This window comes from Lissotriton vulgaris, chromosome 4_1, assembly GCF_964263255.1.
Source record: "Lissotriton vulgaris chromosome 4_1, aLisVul1.2, whole genome shotgun sequence".
Lineage (NCBI taxonomy): Eukaryota > Metazoa > Chordata > Amphibia > Caudata > Salamandridae > Lissotriton > Lissotriton vulgaris.
The window spans coordinates 1,586,826,431-1,586,841,971 of NC_141691.1; the positions used below are offsets into that span (position 1 = coordinate 1,586,826,431).

Sequence of the window (15,541 nt, forward strand, 5' to 3'; positions counted from 1 at the left end):
ATAAAGTCCAAAACAAAAGAGAACTATCAATCTTTCTTGTGTGGCGCAAGATGGAGCTGGAAGACATGCTTACTTCTTTCAATCTTAAAAGTCCTTGTACGTAAAAAGTATAAGTTAACAAAAACGTGTTTACATTGCTGTTTCTAGCAATTTAACAGCTCACACGACCCTTTTTAAACTTTAAACCATATTGGTTTCAATTCTCATAACAGCCAGTTCATTGACGGTGTTCCAGCCAAACCTAAGTAAAATACCCCATCACCCCCAAAAGAACAAGAAAAACTTAAGTAAACTGTAGGTGATATTAGCAGAATAAAATTAATGACAGTCAAGAATAAAGTGAACGGGTGCAGAATTTAAACTTCGTGCCAAAGAAACATATAGGGTACATAAAGTTAATAAAAATCATAAGGAATAAAGAGAACCACTCACTTTATAGTTTGGTGAAAAGTAACTAATTGTAAAATGAAGCAGTCTTTGGAAGCAAAGCAGTAGTATCTGAAGATTCTCTTTACATGGTATAAAAGGACTAAATGAAACTGAGACAACTGCATAAACTGATGGTGTAAATATAAGCCAATGTCCTAATAAAGGGTACCTTTTAAATTTACTATTCTGTAATTATACAAATCTGTTAATATAGCATAGCGCATAGCATATTTTAGAATTCGCACTGACTGTAAAGAAACTTGGTTTAGCTCTGATGTTCAGCCTATAGAAAAACAAGGGTAGAAAGAAATCTGAATCTTTTACACAAGATCAGTCTTTCACTAAGACTGACATTCAGACCAACACACTGTTACAGAGTAGTTACCAATCAAGACACTATCAACAAGGCAAACCATAAAAAAGGACAGACAGTGATTTTAAGCAGTCTTTAACATACATGTTTAATAGAGCGATCAAAGTAGGAACTTCAAATACTGTACAGTGACAAGTAATATAGTACACTATATACCCATATGATACACTATTGTTACATATACAGAAAAAAAACAGGTGTAGGAATTCAATCAAAGAAATAAAAATCAGTCTACAGCCAGAGTAGCTGTAAAGATCTTTATATTTGGGGAGCACTAATTTTTCAATTCAACATAAAAAATATTATTTCTAAATATATACAAAGCTATGCATATTTATACATCTTGTAAAGAACAGTTCTTCCCCAAAGTGCACGCAATTATGTTTGTCTTGTCGATAGTGCTTAAAATCTTTTTTTGCTCCACCCAAGGCAAAATGGTTCAACAGAATTCTGGATTTTAAAATATTCAGCATCTTTAAAAATGTAAATTGTGAAGAGCAACAGATACTTCCTAATCATTAGCAAATGAAACTTGGAAATCCAGTTTGCTTTTGTTTTCCGGGCAGTCATAACAGGTAAAACGTATAGTTAAAGAGGTATCAAATATCTTGCATATAAAGGGGAAGGGAATATTATTAATCATTTACCATTGTTAACATTCTAACTTTCCTGGAGGTCACGGCTGAAATTTAATTTAACTAACTTTAGTGCTAGACACATAAAAGCTGCAGTCATTACATTTTTGCAAATGTTAATTTAGTTTTCAAAGGGCACCAGTCGCTTTAGGCAAGATACCAAGTACACCTCTTGTGAGACTATATGGCTCGATACATGGTATAGGAATACTACCTAAACCTAGGCTATATTTTACTGCTAGAAAATGTTTTGAGTGGATATTCTGTGAAGCTAGATAATTTTTAAGTAAATCTAAAATTAGCCCTGCGATTAACATTGTGGATTTCTGGCTTGACACAAGTACTTTCTCATAAAAGCCACAAGATGGAATGTGTGAAACCTTTTTAATACAAGTGAATCACTTTGAAAAGAACATGACATTGTCATGAAATTATGCGGTCTCACTAATTCTAACAAACATTGTTAGATTTAAACATTAATTCAGTCTAGAAAGGCAGATAATACATTGTCAAAATATTATTGCTAAAATATACTTCAACCAACATCAGGTTGCTAAATTTTTAAAGTTGCCTGCATGTTAAGCAGGAGAACAACAGCAGTTTCATTCCATTAATAAGTAACTGAGATATCTTCACTATTTCTATATCCTGAAGCTGAATTCACAAGGTACTACAAAAAACATAAAACCTTGCCAAGCAGAGGTAATTTGGAAAGTAACTACTCAATAGCTATAGAGAAAAAAGGCAACAGAAATCATGATTTGGTTTTTTGTCTGTAAGGATTGGCTATTCTGGAAAAATATCAAAAAAGCACCAGCTGAGAGAAAGCTTGAAAATGTAATGACATTTTAGTTACTGAAAAATAAAGGGTTTTACCATTCTTTACATACTAAGGTGTACTTAGTTTCTGCAATTCCTTCCATGAATACCACACTGTTTTAACATCTTTGGATCTAGGTACTGTTACCTTGGTGCGACACCAAACTCTGTCGAAATACACTCCTTTACATGTACTGAATAATGCATCCGATGCAAGTAAATTTGAGCTCACTATTTAGACCTCAAACTAAATAATTCTCAACATTGCACGTTTATGAGAATAACGGAGCAAACATTTTTTAAACCAGCCTGCCAGCATTTGTCACTAAATGTTCAGTAAATTTACGTTATTTTTATCCCATATTTCAAGGTGGGGAAAAGGAATTAAATCAAATTTAAACTGCTCTACTCCTCTTTCCAGCTACAACAGCGACTGCGAGTGAAGGAAATTTACGAATTAAAACCATTCACCGACATAGATTATGTATTGAATGTGTAAAACAAATCAAAAGCACACACACACACAGCAAAGTCTACATATCTAGGTGTCATTTGAATTTTATTAACACATTACTCATTAAGCAAACATTTAGTTTTCACTTAAATTGAAAAGAGATATAAGAAGATGACATGTTAAATGCATGTGCATTTGATAGTGTGGAACACAAGATATCAAAGTAGCAAGGGCAGTTGTAGCATATTTAAATATTGGTTTCTTGCATAAAACCAGATGTTGTCCTGCAAGCAGGACTGGTATTTTAAGAAATACACCCTTGGAGGACAGTTCAACTTTACCATAAAGGCATGTCAGGGCACTGACATGCAACTCATGTATGGTAGAAATTAAAAGATTTCAGTTACTAACAAAGGACATGAATACACCCTTTTTTTGCCCAGCGAAAGGCAGAGGACTAGAAATATTTGTGTGTATTTTCAATAAGAACGCCTGAAACAATTGCTTGCCACTAAATTCAGCTAATGGTCCATACCCATCAGGAAATTTGATGTGCTCAAACATCAGCTTCCCACTAGTGCTACTTAAATGTGATAGTTGCCAAAGCTATGAAACAATTCACAGCACCACGCAAAGCTGAACTTCCAGACCGCCTTTCTAATTTGCTTACAGCAATAATATGCAAAGACTGAGAGAACAGGCTTTTATAATAGTGGCATTTGAAGAATACGTTGAAGTAATGATGATAAATACAATCTGAAAGACACAAAGATGATGCAAGAGGCAACTTGCGAGGCAGTCGTACTTAAAGAATAAAGTGAAAAAATGTCATAGAATGAGTAGATGTTACTAACGTTGGTAAATGAACAGAAATTTTGCTTTTTGAAGCTGTAACTGGTGTACATAAAGTGGAATTCTCTTTATCGGAACTACAACCAAGAATACTGGGAAATCCACCTAGGGTACAGTTCAAGTGCAATTTTGATGAAAACCTCAGTATCTAAATCAAAACAATAATCAAGAGGGTGCAAATTCAATATCTAGTAATCGTGAATGTTTGGGAAGAATTTCACGTCTAGTAAACATTAAGACTTTGAGGGCATTATAATTACAAATGCCTTCCACTTACCCATATCTACAGAGGATATTCATCTCAGTGCATTTCCTAACAAATTACTTACAGTTCATTTGGAGCCAGCCTATGCAGCAGATATTAAAAGCTATTGCCAATCACACACTTGATAACATGCAGCGGCTAAGGAGATTTAATACATTTTTAAACATACATACAAGATTTTTTTTAATGGATACTCATTCATGTGGCCCAGCCAACAAACATAATATAATCTTTACTTATAAGCTTTCAATCAATCAAGAGTGATCCATTGGCTCTGCTGTAATAACAACCTCTGCATCTTGACTATCCATGGCTTCAGGTTCCTCGGGAGAAGTGCCACGTTCACCTTTCGGCTCAGAGGATACGGTGGTTTCTACTGCATTTGCCACATTGCTATTAGTGGTTTCTTTAAGATCAAGATCAGTACTACAGGTTAAAGGAATGGATTCAGGCAAACCAGTCTGAGCACTCTCGGATCCTAAAGCTTCATCGATGCCAATCTTTCTTTGTGGTGGCTCAGCTGCATCAAATTGCTCTGTTTGATCCCGCAAGTGCTTGTCCATTGATGCCTGAATTGAAGAGACCATTTCCTGCAATTTTTTTCTTTGAGCCTCAACAACATTAGGGTCGAGTTGTCTGTCTCTCAAGGTCACTATTCCAGGAGCTACCCTGATATGTTCGTTGTCACTAGGAGCAGTTGAAAATTTGGAAGGCTCTTTCTTGGTTGGAGTGGTATTAATATCCACCCCTTTACTATGTCTTCTTGCAAGAGGTACGTCCCTAGGCTTTTGTTCAAGGTGTGGACTACTAGATGCAGTTCCTAGTGAGTGACCCTTACCTTGAAATGCTGTCACATTGTGAGATTGCTCGGATTTCTTTTTTACCACTCCGCCACTGCCTAGTTTCATATGTCCATGTGATGGACTAGCCTCTCTGCTCTTTGAGGCCGCTTCAGCTCGCACTTGATTTAAGGCTTCTTTGACCACATCTTCTATATCTGCGCCAATAGGAAAATGTCCAGCAGCATCCACACACAGCTCCAGTCTATCTTCTGCAGCATTGTAAACAAATGTTTTACCAGGAAGATGTGGAAAAGTACAGTGTTTCCCATCAGCTACTCCTATTAACAAAACAGTAATGTCGTGAGTTACAGATATATCAATTGAAAGGCTCATTATTACAAGCATGTATTTCCTATGAAACTTACGAGGCAAAAAGCAATACAGCACAATCTCCTAAACTTGATGTAAGCATTCCAACAGCTGAAAGTTACTTACTTGTAAACTTGGCTCTCCCTCACGTTATTCTTTATTCAGTCATTAACAAGGATTTGTTCCCATTCGAGCCCAGGACCTTAAGCACTTAGCAAGAGATACATTGGAGAAGTGTGGCTCACTGGTTAGAGGAGGCAGACCTGTAAGCAGAGGTCAGCCCGGGACCAGGGTTCAATTCCCGGCTCGGCGGGGTCTTGGGTCCTAAAATGTCCATGGACTCGACAATTCTCGCTCCTGTGCCTACTCGATTCACGGGTTCACACTCTGCGACTCTGGGCAATAGCTTGCTTAATCTCCACAATGAGTAAAAGATTGGGCCAGCAAGGGATTTTTTTCTGTGATTGAAAACCAGTTAGTGCGGAACTTAAATTAATTGCGTACTCACACTATTCATGGATTATAACTGGAAAGATGAATTAACACTGTAAGTCAATAATGTTACCACACTAACATTATACGAAATGAAGCATTAATAATACAATAGCCAGGTAGATTGTAGTCAGAAATATTTTTGTAATTTTACTATCAAAAGATAATTGATCTCTTGTAAAAAAATAGGGTACAAAAAATGCAAACAAGATATACTGAAAGAGTGTTATTTGTTCATATGGTATATCAAGACAGGTCTAAGCTGCTAGTAAATGATGACTTTGACTTCAGCCAAACAATGACACGAAAATCAATAGTACTGAATAAATCAACAGCAGGGTTTAGACAATGTTGTCGACGTTTCGGTCTTTTTTATAAGTTCATAAGACCATCTTCAGGACAAAGGTTAAAAGCATTAGGTAGAAGACCCTTTGTAGCCGACTTTTGATAAACTGCCTTGTGGAACAAGGAGTGTGATGCCGCGAACAGTTTTGGAATAATGGTTCTGGGCGGGAGTGCTTTGAAGGAAAAGGTTTGGCTTTTTTAGATCTGGCTCAGTATGAACAGCACTTGAGGCTTGTTTGATGTTCAAAATTTGGCTCTCGCGCTCTTTGGAGATCGTTATTATCAAAACGAAAAGACTTCTTTTTCGGTCAACGGGGTATGGCGCTTCCCTCGGGTCGAACGCGGAAGCGTATTCAAGTGAAGACAGCTGTCCAAAGATGCCTTTCTGTGAGTCCAAGACGCTCACCGAGCTTAGAGAGATGGAGGGTCACAGATGCTGAGATTTACTGGAAATCTCGGTGGTGAGCGATGTATAGAGGGATTTGGGGGGGGGGGGGGGGGTGCGTTCGTTAATGGCTAGTTGACAATAGCTGGCTGCCTGGTCTTGGTTTGGGGGAGGGAGGGGGTTTCTGGTTAGCTGGGGCTTTTGGGCATGTTGATGGCTGCTTACAATGTGCGGTATACCATGGGTTTTAAGGGGTACGAACAATAGTTACTTGCCTGTAATCTGTGGTTCTCCAGTATTGGTGTCTTTCATAGATTCACATGCCTGAATCACTCCCCGTCGAAGTGGGAGTCCCACAGTACATAAAAAAGCAGTAATATGCCATAATTACATTGGAAAAAACCCACTAATTCCCAACCAGGAAGTAAAGTAGCCCAAGCTACCATAGAAAAAACTTCCACCTTCGTGACTATCCTAGTCATTATGTATAGTCCAAAGTCCAGCTAATCAGGCGCCAGCACCCACCAGAACCTTCTCCCCAGAGGCTCAGGCTCTCAGATTTTCTCGCAGGAGTGTAGGTAAAACCCCTATAGCCTAAAAGCCTCTGAGGGGAGGTGGGCGGGTTGCATGTGAATCTATGAAAGACACCAATACTGGAGAACCACAGATTACAGGTAAGTAACTATTGTTCTCCCCCAGTATTAGGGGTGTCTTTCATAGATTCACATGCCTGAATCAGAGTAGCTAGAAGTACATATCCTTTCTGGGCAGACGTTAATGAAGTCAAGCTTGTCAGCAAGTAACGCATATAACAATGCAAATTGAAAAAAATACACATCGTATTAAGCATAACATAATGCAATCATGGAAATATGTGTGAACAGAACATAAGAAGCGTCTGACAGCAGAAACAAGGAGGTGGGAAACCGAGGCTCACCTTAGTAAAACAGATTCCGTAGAACAGCTCGACCCACAGAAGTAAATCCTCGCTGATCGATTCTAGACACTAATGTCTGGTAAATGTATGGCGACTTGCCCAAGTAGCTGCTCTGCATATCTGTTGAAGAGGGACTCCAGCAAATAAGGCCGTAGATGAAGAGACCGCTCTTGTAGAGTGCGCTCTGGGCGCTGACAGTAAAGGTCTCCCAGCCTGTGCATGGCAAAAAGCAATGGCAGCAGAGATCCATCTTGAAATAGTCTGTTTTGAAACTGCCTGCCCCTTACGAATCGCACCGTAGGTAATGAACAACTGGTCAGAAGTGCGTAGAGTAGATGTTCTTTGTAGATAGAATTTAAGACATCTGTTAATGTCAAGCGAGTGTAACACTCTTTCCGCAGGTGTTTGCGGGTCTGGAAAGAACGACTTAAGAACAATAGGTTCGTTGAGATGGAAATCCAAAGGTACTTTCGGAATGTATTTTGGATTTGTGCGAAGTATCACAGAGTCACTTGTGAATTGCAGGAAAGGATGGTGCACAGTGAAAGCTTGGATATCGCTAACCCTCCTGGAGGATGTTAAAGCCAAGAGCAGTGATACTTTCCACGAAAGTTACTTCAAGTCGGCCTTGTGGATGGGCTCGAATGGGTGACGCATGAGTTGAGCTAAGACCACATTTAGATGCCACGAAGGAGGCGGACGGGGTACAGGAGGAAACATTCTAAAGAGGCCTCTGAAGAATTGTTGGATAATCCTTGCTGAGTACAGAGAATTGGTCCCATCCTGTCGATATCTGGATATTGCAGCCAGAAACGCCTTTAAGGTAGCATGAGACAGACCTGTTCGTGCTAACTACAGGAAGAAAGGAAGAATTTCCTCAGGTTTTGCTGAAAAAGGGTGAACCCCTGCTGAACGGCACCAGATGCAGAAGCGCTTCCATTTCAGACTGTACGTCTTGATGGTAGCAGGCGCTCTAGCCTTGGCCAACACCTCTTTACAGTCCTCCAGGATGTTTAGGTGTGCGAACTCACGGTGTTCAGGAGCCAGGCCGCTAATCTCAGAGATGCTGGGTCCGGATGGAAGACTTGTCCTTCCTGAATGCTGAGCAAGTTCGGGATTGGATGTAACTGAATTGGCTTGCACTCTGATAGTAGGAAAAGTTCTGTAAGCCAATATTGGCGAGGCCATCTGGGCGCAATCAGGATGAGTCGGCAAGGTTCCTTATTCATTTTCCGCAGAACCTTGGGGACTAGCGAAATCGGTGGGAAAGCGTACGCAAACTTCAGAGACCAATTGATTGAGAACGCATTCCCGAGAGAGTTCTTGTGGGGATGCCAGCTTGCGAATCTTTGGCATTTGCTGTTGGTTCTTGTCGCACATAGATCTAGGTCTGGCCAACCCCACTGATGAAATATGTGTTCCACTGTCTCCTGGTGAAGCTCCCATTCGTGGGTGGTGACCGTTCTGCTGAGCGCGTCCGCGAGGACATTTTCTGTCCCCGGAACATGCACTGCTTGCAGATTTACATTGTGGTGAAGTGCCCATGTCCATAAATCCTGCGCCTCTTGAGACAGGAGAAGAGATCGTGTTCCTCCCTGCTTGTTGACGTAGGGCATGCTTGTTTTGTTGTCTGTTCGTATCAACACATTGGCATCCTGAATGATGGCACAAAACGCCTTGAGTGCAAGAAAAAATGGCTCTTAGTTCTAAAAGGTTGATGTGCCACCGTTTCTGTTGCGCAGTCCATTTGCCGCTGGTCGTGAGGCCTTGTAGATGAGCCCCCCAGCCCTCGAGGGACGCATCTGTAGTGATGGTTAGACTCAGTGCTTCTTGAAGGAACGCGCACCCCTGCCTCAGATGACTCATCTGTGTCCACCAGAGAAGAGATTTCTTCATGAGTGGTGTGATTTGAATGAGGTCGTTGAAAGTACCCGAAACCTGTTACCACTGTAAGGTCAGTTCCTCCTGAAGCGGCCTCATTCGGAGCCGGCAATTTGGAAGTAATGGAATACAAGCCGATGCCATCCCTAGAAAAGACTTGTACAGTCTGACTGAAACTGACTTTCTTTGCATCAGATCTTGTGCTAGCCGACTTATTTTTATCTGTCTCTCCTTTGAGACAAAAGCTCTGAGTTTTTGAGTGTCTAGAGTCGCTCCTAAGAAAGCCCTTCGAGACGATTGTATTTGTGATTTGTTGAAGTGGATTGTCAGACCTAGAGACTGAAATAGGTGCAGACACTGTTGAAGGTGTCGATGAACGGTTTCGTGAGAACTGGCCTTTATAAGGCAGTCGTCTAGGTATGGGAAAATTTGTATTCCCTCCAGCCGGAGGTGCGCAGCCACTGGAGCTAAAGCTTTTGTAAATACTCTTGGAGCGGACTGTAAACCAAAGGGAAGGACTTTGAATTGGTAGTCCCTGCCAGCCACCCTGAAGCAAAGGAATTTCCTGTGGCGAGCTAGAATGGGGATGTGGAAATATGCATCCTGGAGATCTAAGGTGACCATGCAATCTCCTGCTGCTAGAAGATGCAAGATTTCTTGAAGCTACAACATTCGGAATGTCCATTTCTTTAGATATTTGTTCAGAGCGCGAAGATCGAGGATCGGGCGCCACTCCCCGTTCTTCTTTTTTACCAGGAAGAACCTGGAGTAAAACCCCATTCCTCATCTTCTGTGGAACGCTCTCGATCGCTCCTTTTTGTATCACCACCTTGATTTGGGCAAACAGCTCCTTCAAATGAGCTGGAGGCGGTCCTTTTGGCGGATAATTTGGAGGGAATTTTTCGAATTCTAGGGCATGGCCCCTGGCCACAATATCCAGGACCCATTTGTCTGTTGTTATTGACTGCTAGTTGGAGTAAAATTGATATTTTTCCGCCAAGTTTTTTGTGAGGGTGGAAAATTGGTGGTGGCAGGTGAAAAGACTCATTGGCGCTGGTCTTTGCCGCGGTAGTTTGTCTTACCCCTGTTCTGGGTGTAGTTTGATCTTTTCTGCCCATAAGACTGGTAGCGCTGTGTCTGATAGCACTGGTTACTTTGTCTGTATGTGGATTGTTGTTGTTATCCACCTCTATTGGAGAAAGTCCCTCGTCCTCTTGCTCCTCGAAAGGGCGGCTTGCTGAATTGCAGGGTGCCCAAGGATTTTGCTGTTTCAGTATCCTTTTTAATTGTTTGTAATGCTTCCTCTACTTTGGGACCAAATAAGTACTCGCCATTAAAAGGCATGTCTAAAACTCTGTTTTGGACTTCTTGCCTGAAAGAAGTTGAATGCAACCACCCTTGTCTGCGCAGGACAGCAGCTCCTGCTAACTGTCGAAATCCTGTAGATGCGACATCTATAGCTGAATCGATAATCTCTTCAGAGATCCTTTGGCCTTCTTGAAGAATTTGAAGTGCTTCCGTTTTGGATTGCTCAGGGAGGAGATCGATAAATGGTGCGATGTCAGACCACATTTGGCAGTCGTACCATCCCAAAATGGCCAATGCATTGGCAGCACGAACAGTTGTTGCAGCCATGGTGGATACACGCTTTCCGATTGAGTCTAGGCGTCTGCCATCCCTATCCGGCGGTGCCGTAACTGCAGAGGATGGATTTCTGGCCCTCTTCTGGGCAGCCTGGACAATTACTGAGTCAAGTTTCGGATGTCCGATCAGACATGCAGGCAACTTTTCTGGAGCTTTATACTTTTTGTCTATGCGTGGCAAGATCGGAGGAATGGAGGCCGGTGTTGACATTACCTTAATCCCTTCTTCCCAAATGAAATCAATGATGGGTATTGTTTTCATCTGTCGTCTGGGCTTATCCTTGAAATCGTACAAGAAACATTCTTGCTCAGTCTGTTCCATCTGTATATGAAAGCGTTTTGTTGCACGCTCCATAAGTAGGTGAAAACTAGCTACATCCACCGGAGGGGAGGCCGCCGTAGTCTGAGGAGATGTTGAAGGAGATTGCACTTGATAGTCATCCCACTCCGATAACACTTCTTCTTCCCTTTGGTTTTCATCCTCCGAAGACTGCGGGGCTTCTTCTTGAGTAGGTTGTGAAGACAGACGCACCGGTGGAAGCACGGGTGGTGGTGCTTCAGAGGTTGGAGTTGTCGGCGCAGAACCGGCTGACTGATGGTGGGAACCTTCTATAGTAATCATCCAACATATATTGTAAGTTGGATAGCAAAGCCATAGGCACTTAAGCAACAGGGTTATCTTCCACTGGTGTCGATATATGAACAGGAGATTGAGAAGCGTCATTCTTCTCCTTGAAGTTTGATATGCAACTCCGATGGGTTAGTTGCCTGTCCAAATGTATTCTGGACCATCTCATCTTCACTTTCAGAGTCCAAAAGTTGGTCTGGCACTTCAGAAGACACCTTTTGAGGTGAAATACGAAGGGGTGAAAATTGCATTGCTGTTTCACGCCTTTGCCCCGATGCTTGCTGTGGTGTTAGAAACACTGTCGACGGACACCAAACCTGCATTGCCATGCATGATGACAATCGCGGCGTCGACGGAGGATTCCCTTCCGATGTTTTCGTTGTCGACGAGGCATCCTTAGTCGACGGTTCCTGTTTCGTCGACGGGACACTCTTCGTCGACGGGACACTCTTAGTCGACGGTATTACCTTCGTAGACGGTAAGGAGCCCGTCGACTATTTCTTTTTCGTCGGCGGTAGAGCCTTCAGAGGAGTCGACGACGAGGCGTCAACGACGGGCGTCGACAGTATAGGCCTCACAGAGACAAATACCATAGTTGGAGACGACGTTGACGATGACAATCATACGTGGTTTAGGTGAGGAAAAAGTTACCGTCGATGTCACTGTAGTCGCCACTCTCGTTGACCAGGAAGTTGAGGTGGACATAGTCGTTTGAGGAGATGAAGTCTGTGGTAAATTCCTCTCAGATGACTGGGAAATCTTGGTGGTGATTCCCTTTCGAATGTCAGAGGTGCTCTCCATGCCTTTGCTTGCGGGGACAGCCTTGGATGTTGAAGGCTTATCCAGTCCCTTAGTAGGTGGTTGTTTTTTAGTCACCTTTGCCTTAGGTGATGTCTTCCCTTCAGTCGCAGGCCTCTTCCTAGAGGCTGCAGTTGAACCAGAGGCAATGCTGCCCACCTCAGATGCAGGATTTGAAGAATCCTTTAGTCTTTTCAACCACAGAAGTAAACAACCCTCTCTATCCCTGAGAGTCTTTTGAGGCATGGTTCTGCAGATCTTGCAGTCTGAGGCCTGATGATCTGGGTATAGGCAATAGATACACTTTTTGTGTGGATCTTTCTCAAAAAGCCGAAGCTTACCACAAAAATCACAGGCTCTGAAGAGAGACTTCTTAGAAGACATTCTTGAAAGTAGCTCAAATTGAAGTTAGAGTTGAGAAAACTGAGCAGAGCTCAGGGAAACTCCCTTTCACACGATGTGCGGTAGAAAATCTGAGAGCCTGAGCCTCTGGGGAGAAGGTTCTGGTGGGTGCTGGCGCCTGATTGGCTGGACTTTGGACTATACATAATGACTAGGATAGTCACGAAGGTGGAAGTTTTTTCTATGGTAGCTTGGGCTACTTTACTTCCTGGTTGGGAATTAGTGTTTTTTCCAATGTAATTATGGCATATTACTGCTTTTTTATGTACCGTGGGACTCCCACTCCGACGGCAGGGAATGATTCAGGCATGTGAATCTATGAAAGACACCCCTAATACTGGAGAATAATAATTATACATTGGTTTGTTGAAGCAGTCAAAAATATATAATTTAAAAAAAAGTTACACTCTGGTGTTAATCCTGGGTTATTTTATTTTTGCCTAAACTGGCTCGGCGAGATAGTGACCTAGTATAGAGCTTGGTGTGGATTATGGAAATGCCTTACTGGCTTTTGCAAGTGCGATATTGATATCCAAACTTCAAGTGGTGCAAGACACCACAGCAAGTCCAATTTGCATCCTTCCATCTGGAACACAATCCACCCCTTTATTGTGTTCGCTTCATTGGATACCAGACTGTAAAAGGCTAATTTTTCAAAAATTTTCCATTACAACTCTGATTGGGAAATATTCGAGTTGGTCATTTTCTAGGCTCACTTCCAAATGTCCAACAAGACTGGTTAGATCTAGAGAGAAAGTGCTACTGATAGTGCCTCTGGTCAGAAGGACCCGTACGGGGGCAGATCTTTCGCTTATCTAGCCCTGCTGTATTGCAACAGATTAGTCCTACACAACCGAATGTGAACTGAACCTCTCCAATTCAGGAAACTACTAAAGAATGCGCTCCTCTAAAAACAATAGTCTCCGCTCGGTCTGTATTTTTGCTTGCTCTAAGAAACCCCTCCCAGGGTGATATGTGTGCAATATAAATTAAATTAAAATACCATCCATTATACCAACCACCAAATTATGATGCTTTACTAATTTGAAAATTTCACAAGAATTGCAAGCAACCTTAACTGCAGTGGGGTTTATCGGTCTAAATTGGCAAGTGATATCCGATTCACCAGCAAAACAAACTTTACCCCCAAGGAAACCAGAAAGGCCTAGGAGACTATATTTTCATACAATACTGGGACTTAAGGCTGTGTAATAAGGATTAGGTATTTACTTGTAATCCTAGTTCTCTTCCAGGGGTATCCTCATCAAAGACATAAGCACATGAATATTCCCGCCCATGCGCAGGACCCCGGAAACACAATCATATATGTGACTAACATATATATATATATATATATATATATATATATATATATATATATATATATATATATATATATATATATATATACACACACACACACACACACACACACACATATATATATACATATATACATATACACATATGTGACCAAGAACAACTTGTTGTTCGAAATGCGTTCTCTTGACCTCTGTGCCTGCCGAATAAAGAACTTCAACGGTAGAACTGTGGGCTTGTCTGAATTCTGTGGATCGGATTCTAATTTTGCATAGATATATATATATATATATATATATATATATATATATATATATATATATATATATTCTATTTCACACGAAAAAATTATTTCCAGCACTCCGTTAGTTTTGAATTGTAGGGTTTATTGCAGTGCTCAAGTACAAGCCTACGCGTTTCGAACCTGATGGTTCCTTCTCACGGCGGCATAAACAGTTGTCCTACTTCACTTTCAGTATTTAAGTGATTGTAGTTACTTAGTGCATTATGGGATATGTAGTTTTTTAACTTACATTTCAAATAAAGTAAATTATACATTTGTTCATAAAATTCAAACAAAAGCATCTTGAATGTCTCTTTTAAGGCTGAGTGCCTTAGATGTAATTAAGGTCCCAAAGTTTGCACTTTTTGGCAACCAGGCAGTGTTCAGATCTGCACATTTTGTGAACAACGCATGTTCCTATTTACAAGAATTGACATATTTTTTATAATATCATGTGTGCAGAGTTATTTCGTTACTCGGGCTGAGTGCCCTTGCCACTGCCACTATAAGGTCGCCATGATCAAGAAACATCAATTGTCAGCCAAAAACAGAATTATAACATTAAGTTAATGATTGCTGTGTTATGCAATTCTGAGGTCTATCAATTAATTGCATATCTCTAACAGTGACACTATTTATAATGATACATAATCATTTGCAGTATATAGGAAGTGTCAAGAAATATTTTTACAGGTGGAAATGAAGCTCCTCATCCCCGTTCAGGCCTGTCGGGATCTTGGTCCTGAACCTCATAATTAGTTTGGATTCCATTCTGCGTAGTTTTTGTTTTCTGTTTCCTCCACGTTCATGTTGTGGGATGGTTGCAAGACCAAAAAATTGCACATCTAGCCATGATTTGTTGGCGTGGCTTGCTATGTGTTTGGCCATTGCATATGTTGAGTCCCCATTTTGTATCGCACGAATGTGCTCCAGGATGCGCTTCTTTAGCAGGCATGTAGTACTACCTACATATCTCTTTCCACAATAACATTGCAGCATGTATATCACAAAGCTAGTTTCACAGGTTATGTTTTCCCTTATTGTGAATACTTTGCCCGCTGGGTCTGTTACAGTCTTGACATTTTTTCCTATTTTGCAAGCTTTACAGTTTTTACATCTTACAAATCCTTTGTTTTTGTCTGATAGCCAGTTATTGGTTTTTTTCGTATTTTCAAAATGGCTATGCACCAAATGATCAGAAAGGTTCAGTGCTCTCCTATAAGTTACTAGAGGTCTTTCTCCAATATTTTTGCCTATATCTGGGTCTTTTTGAATTAAATGCCAATATTTTCTCAAGATTGTCTGTATCCTATAGCTTTCTTTACTGTATGTGACAATCATCCTTGGCAGTTCGTCATCTTTGTCTCTATCCTGTTTGGTAGATTTTTTCGTGGGTAGTAGGGTTTCAGCTCTGGTTTTCTTTCTGGCTTTTTCTTCTGGTGAAGAAAA

At 41.2% G+C, this 15,541-nt stretch overlaps 1 protein-coding gene across 1 annotated transcript in view; it reads right to left on the bottom strand.

Annotated features, from left to right (window-relative positions):
- Nucleotides 1-864: 864 nt before the first annotated feature.
- VCPIP1 (valosin containing protein interacting protein 1) overlaps nucleotides 865-15,541 on the bottom strand; it is a 123,070-nt gene continuing 108,393 nt past the window's right edge. Inside the window, exon 3 of the mRNA XM_086965819.1 lies at nucleotides 865-4,947. Within this exon, the coding sequence (XP_086821945.1) occupies nucleotides 4,082-4,947 (866 nt within the window). The 3' untranslated portion in view covers nucleotides 865-4,081. The remainder of the gene's footprint in view (nucleotides 4,948-15,541) is intronic.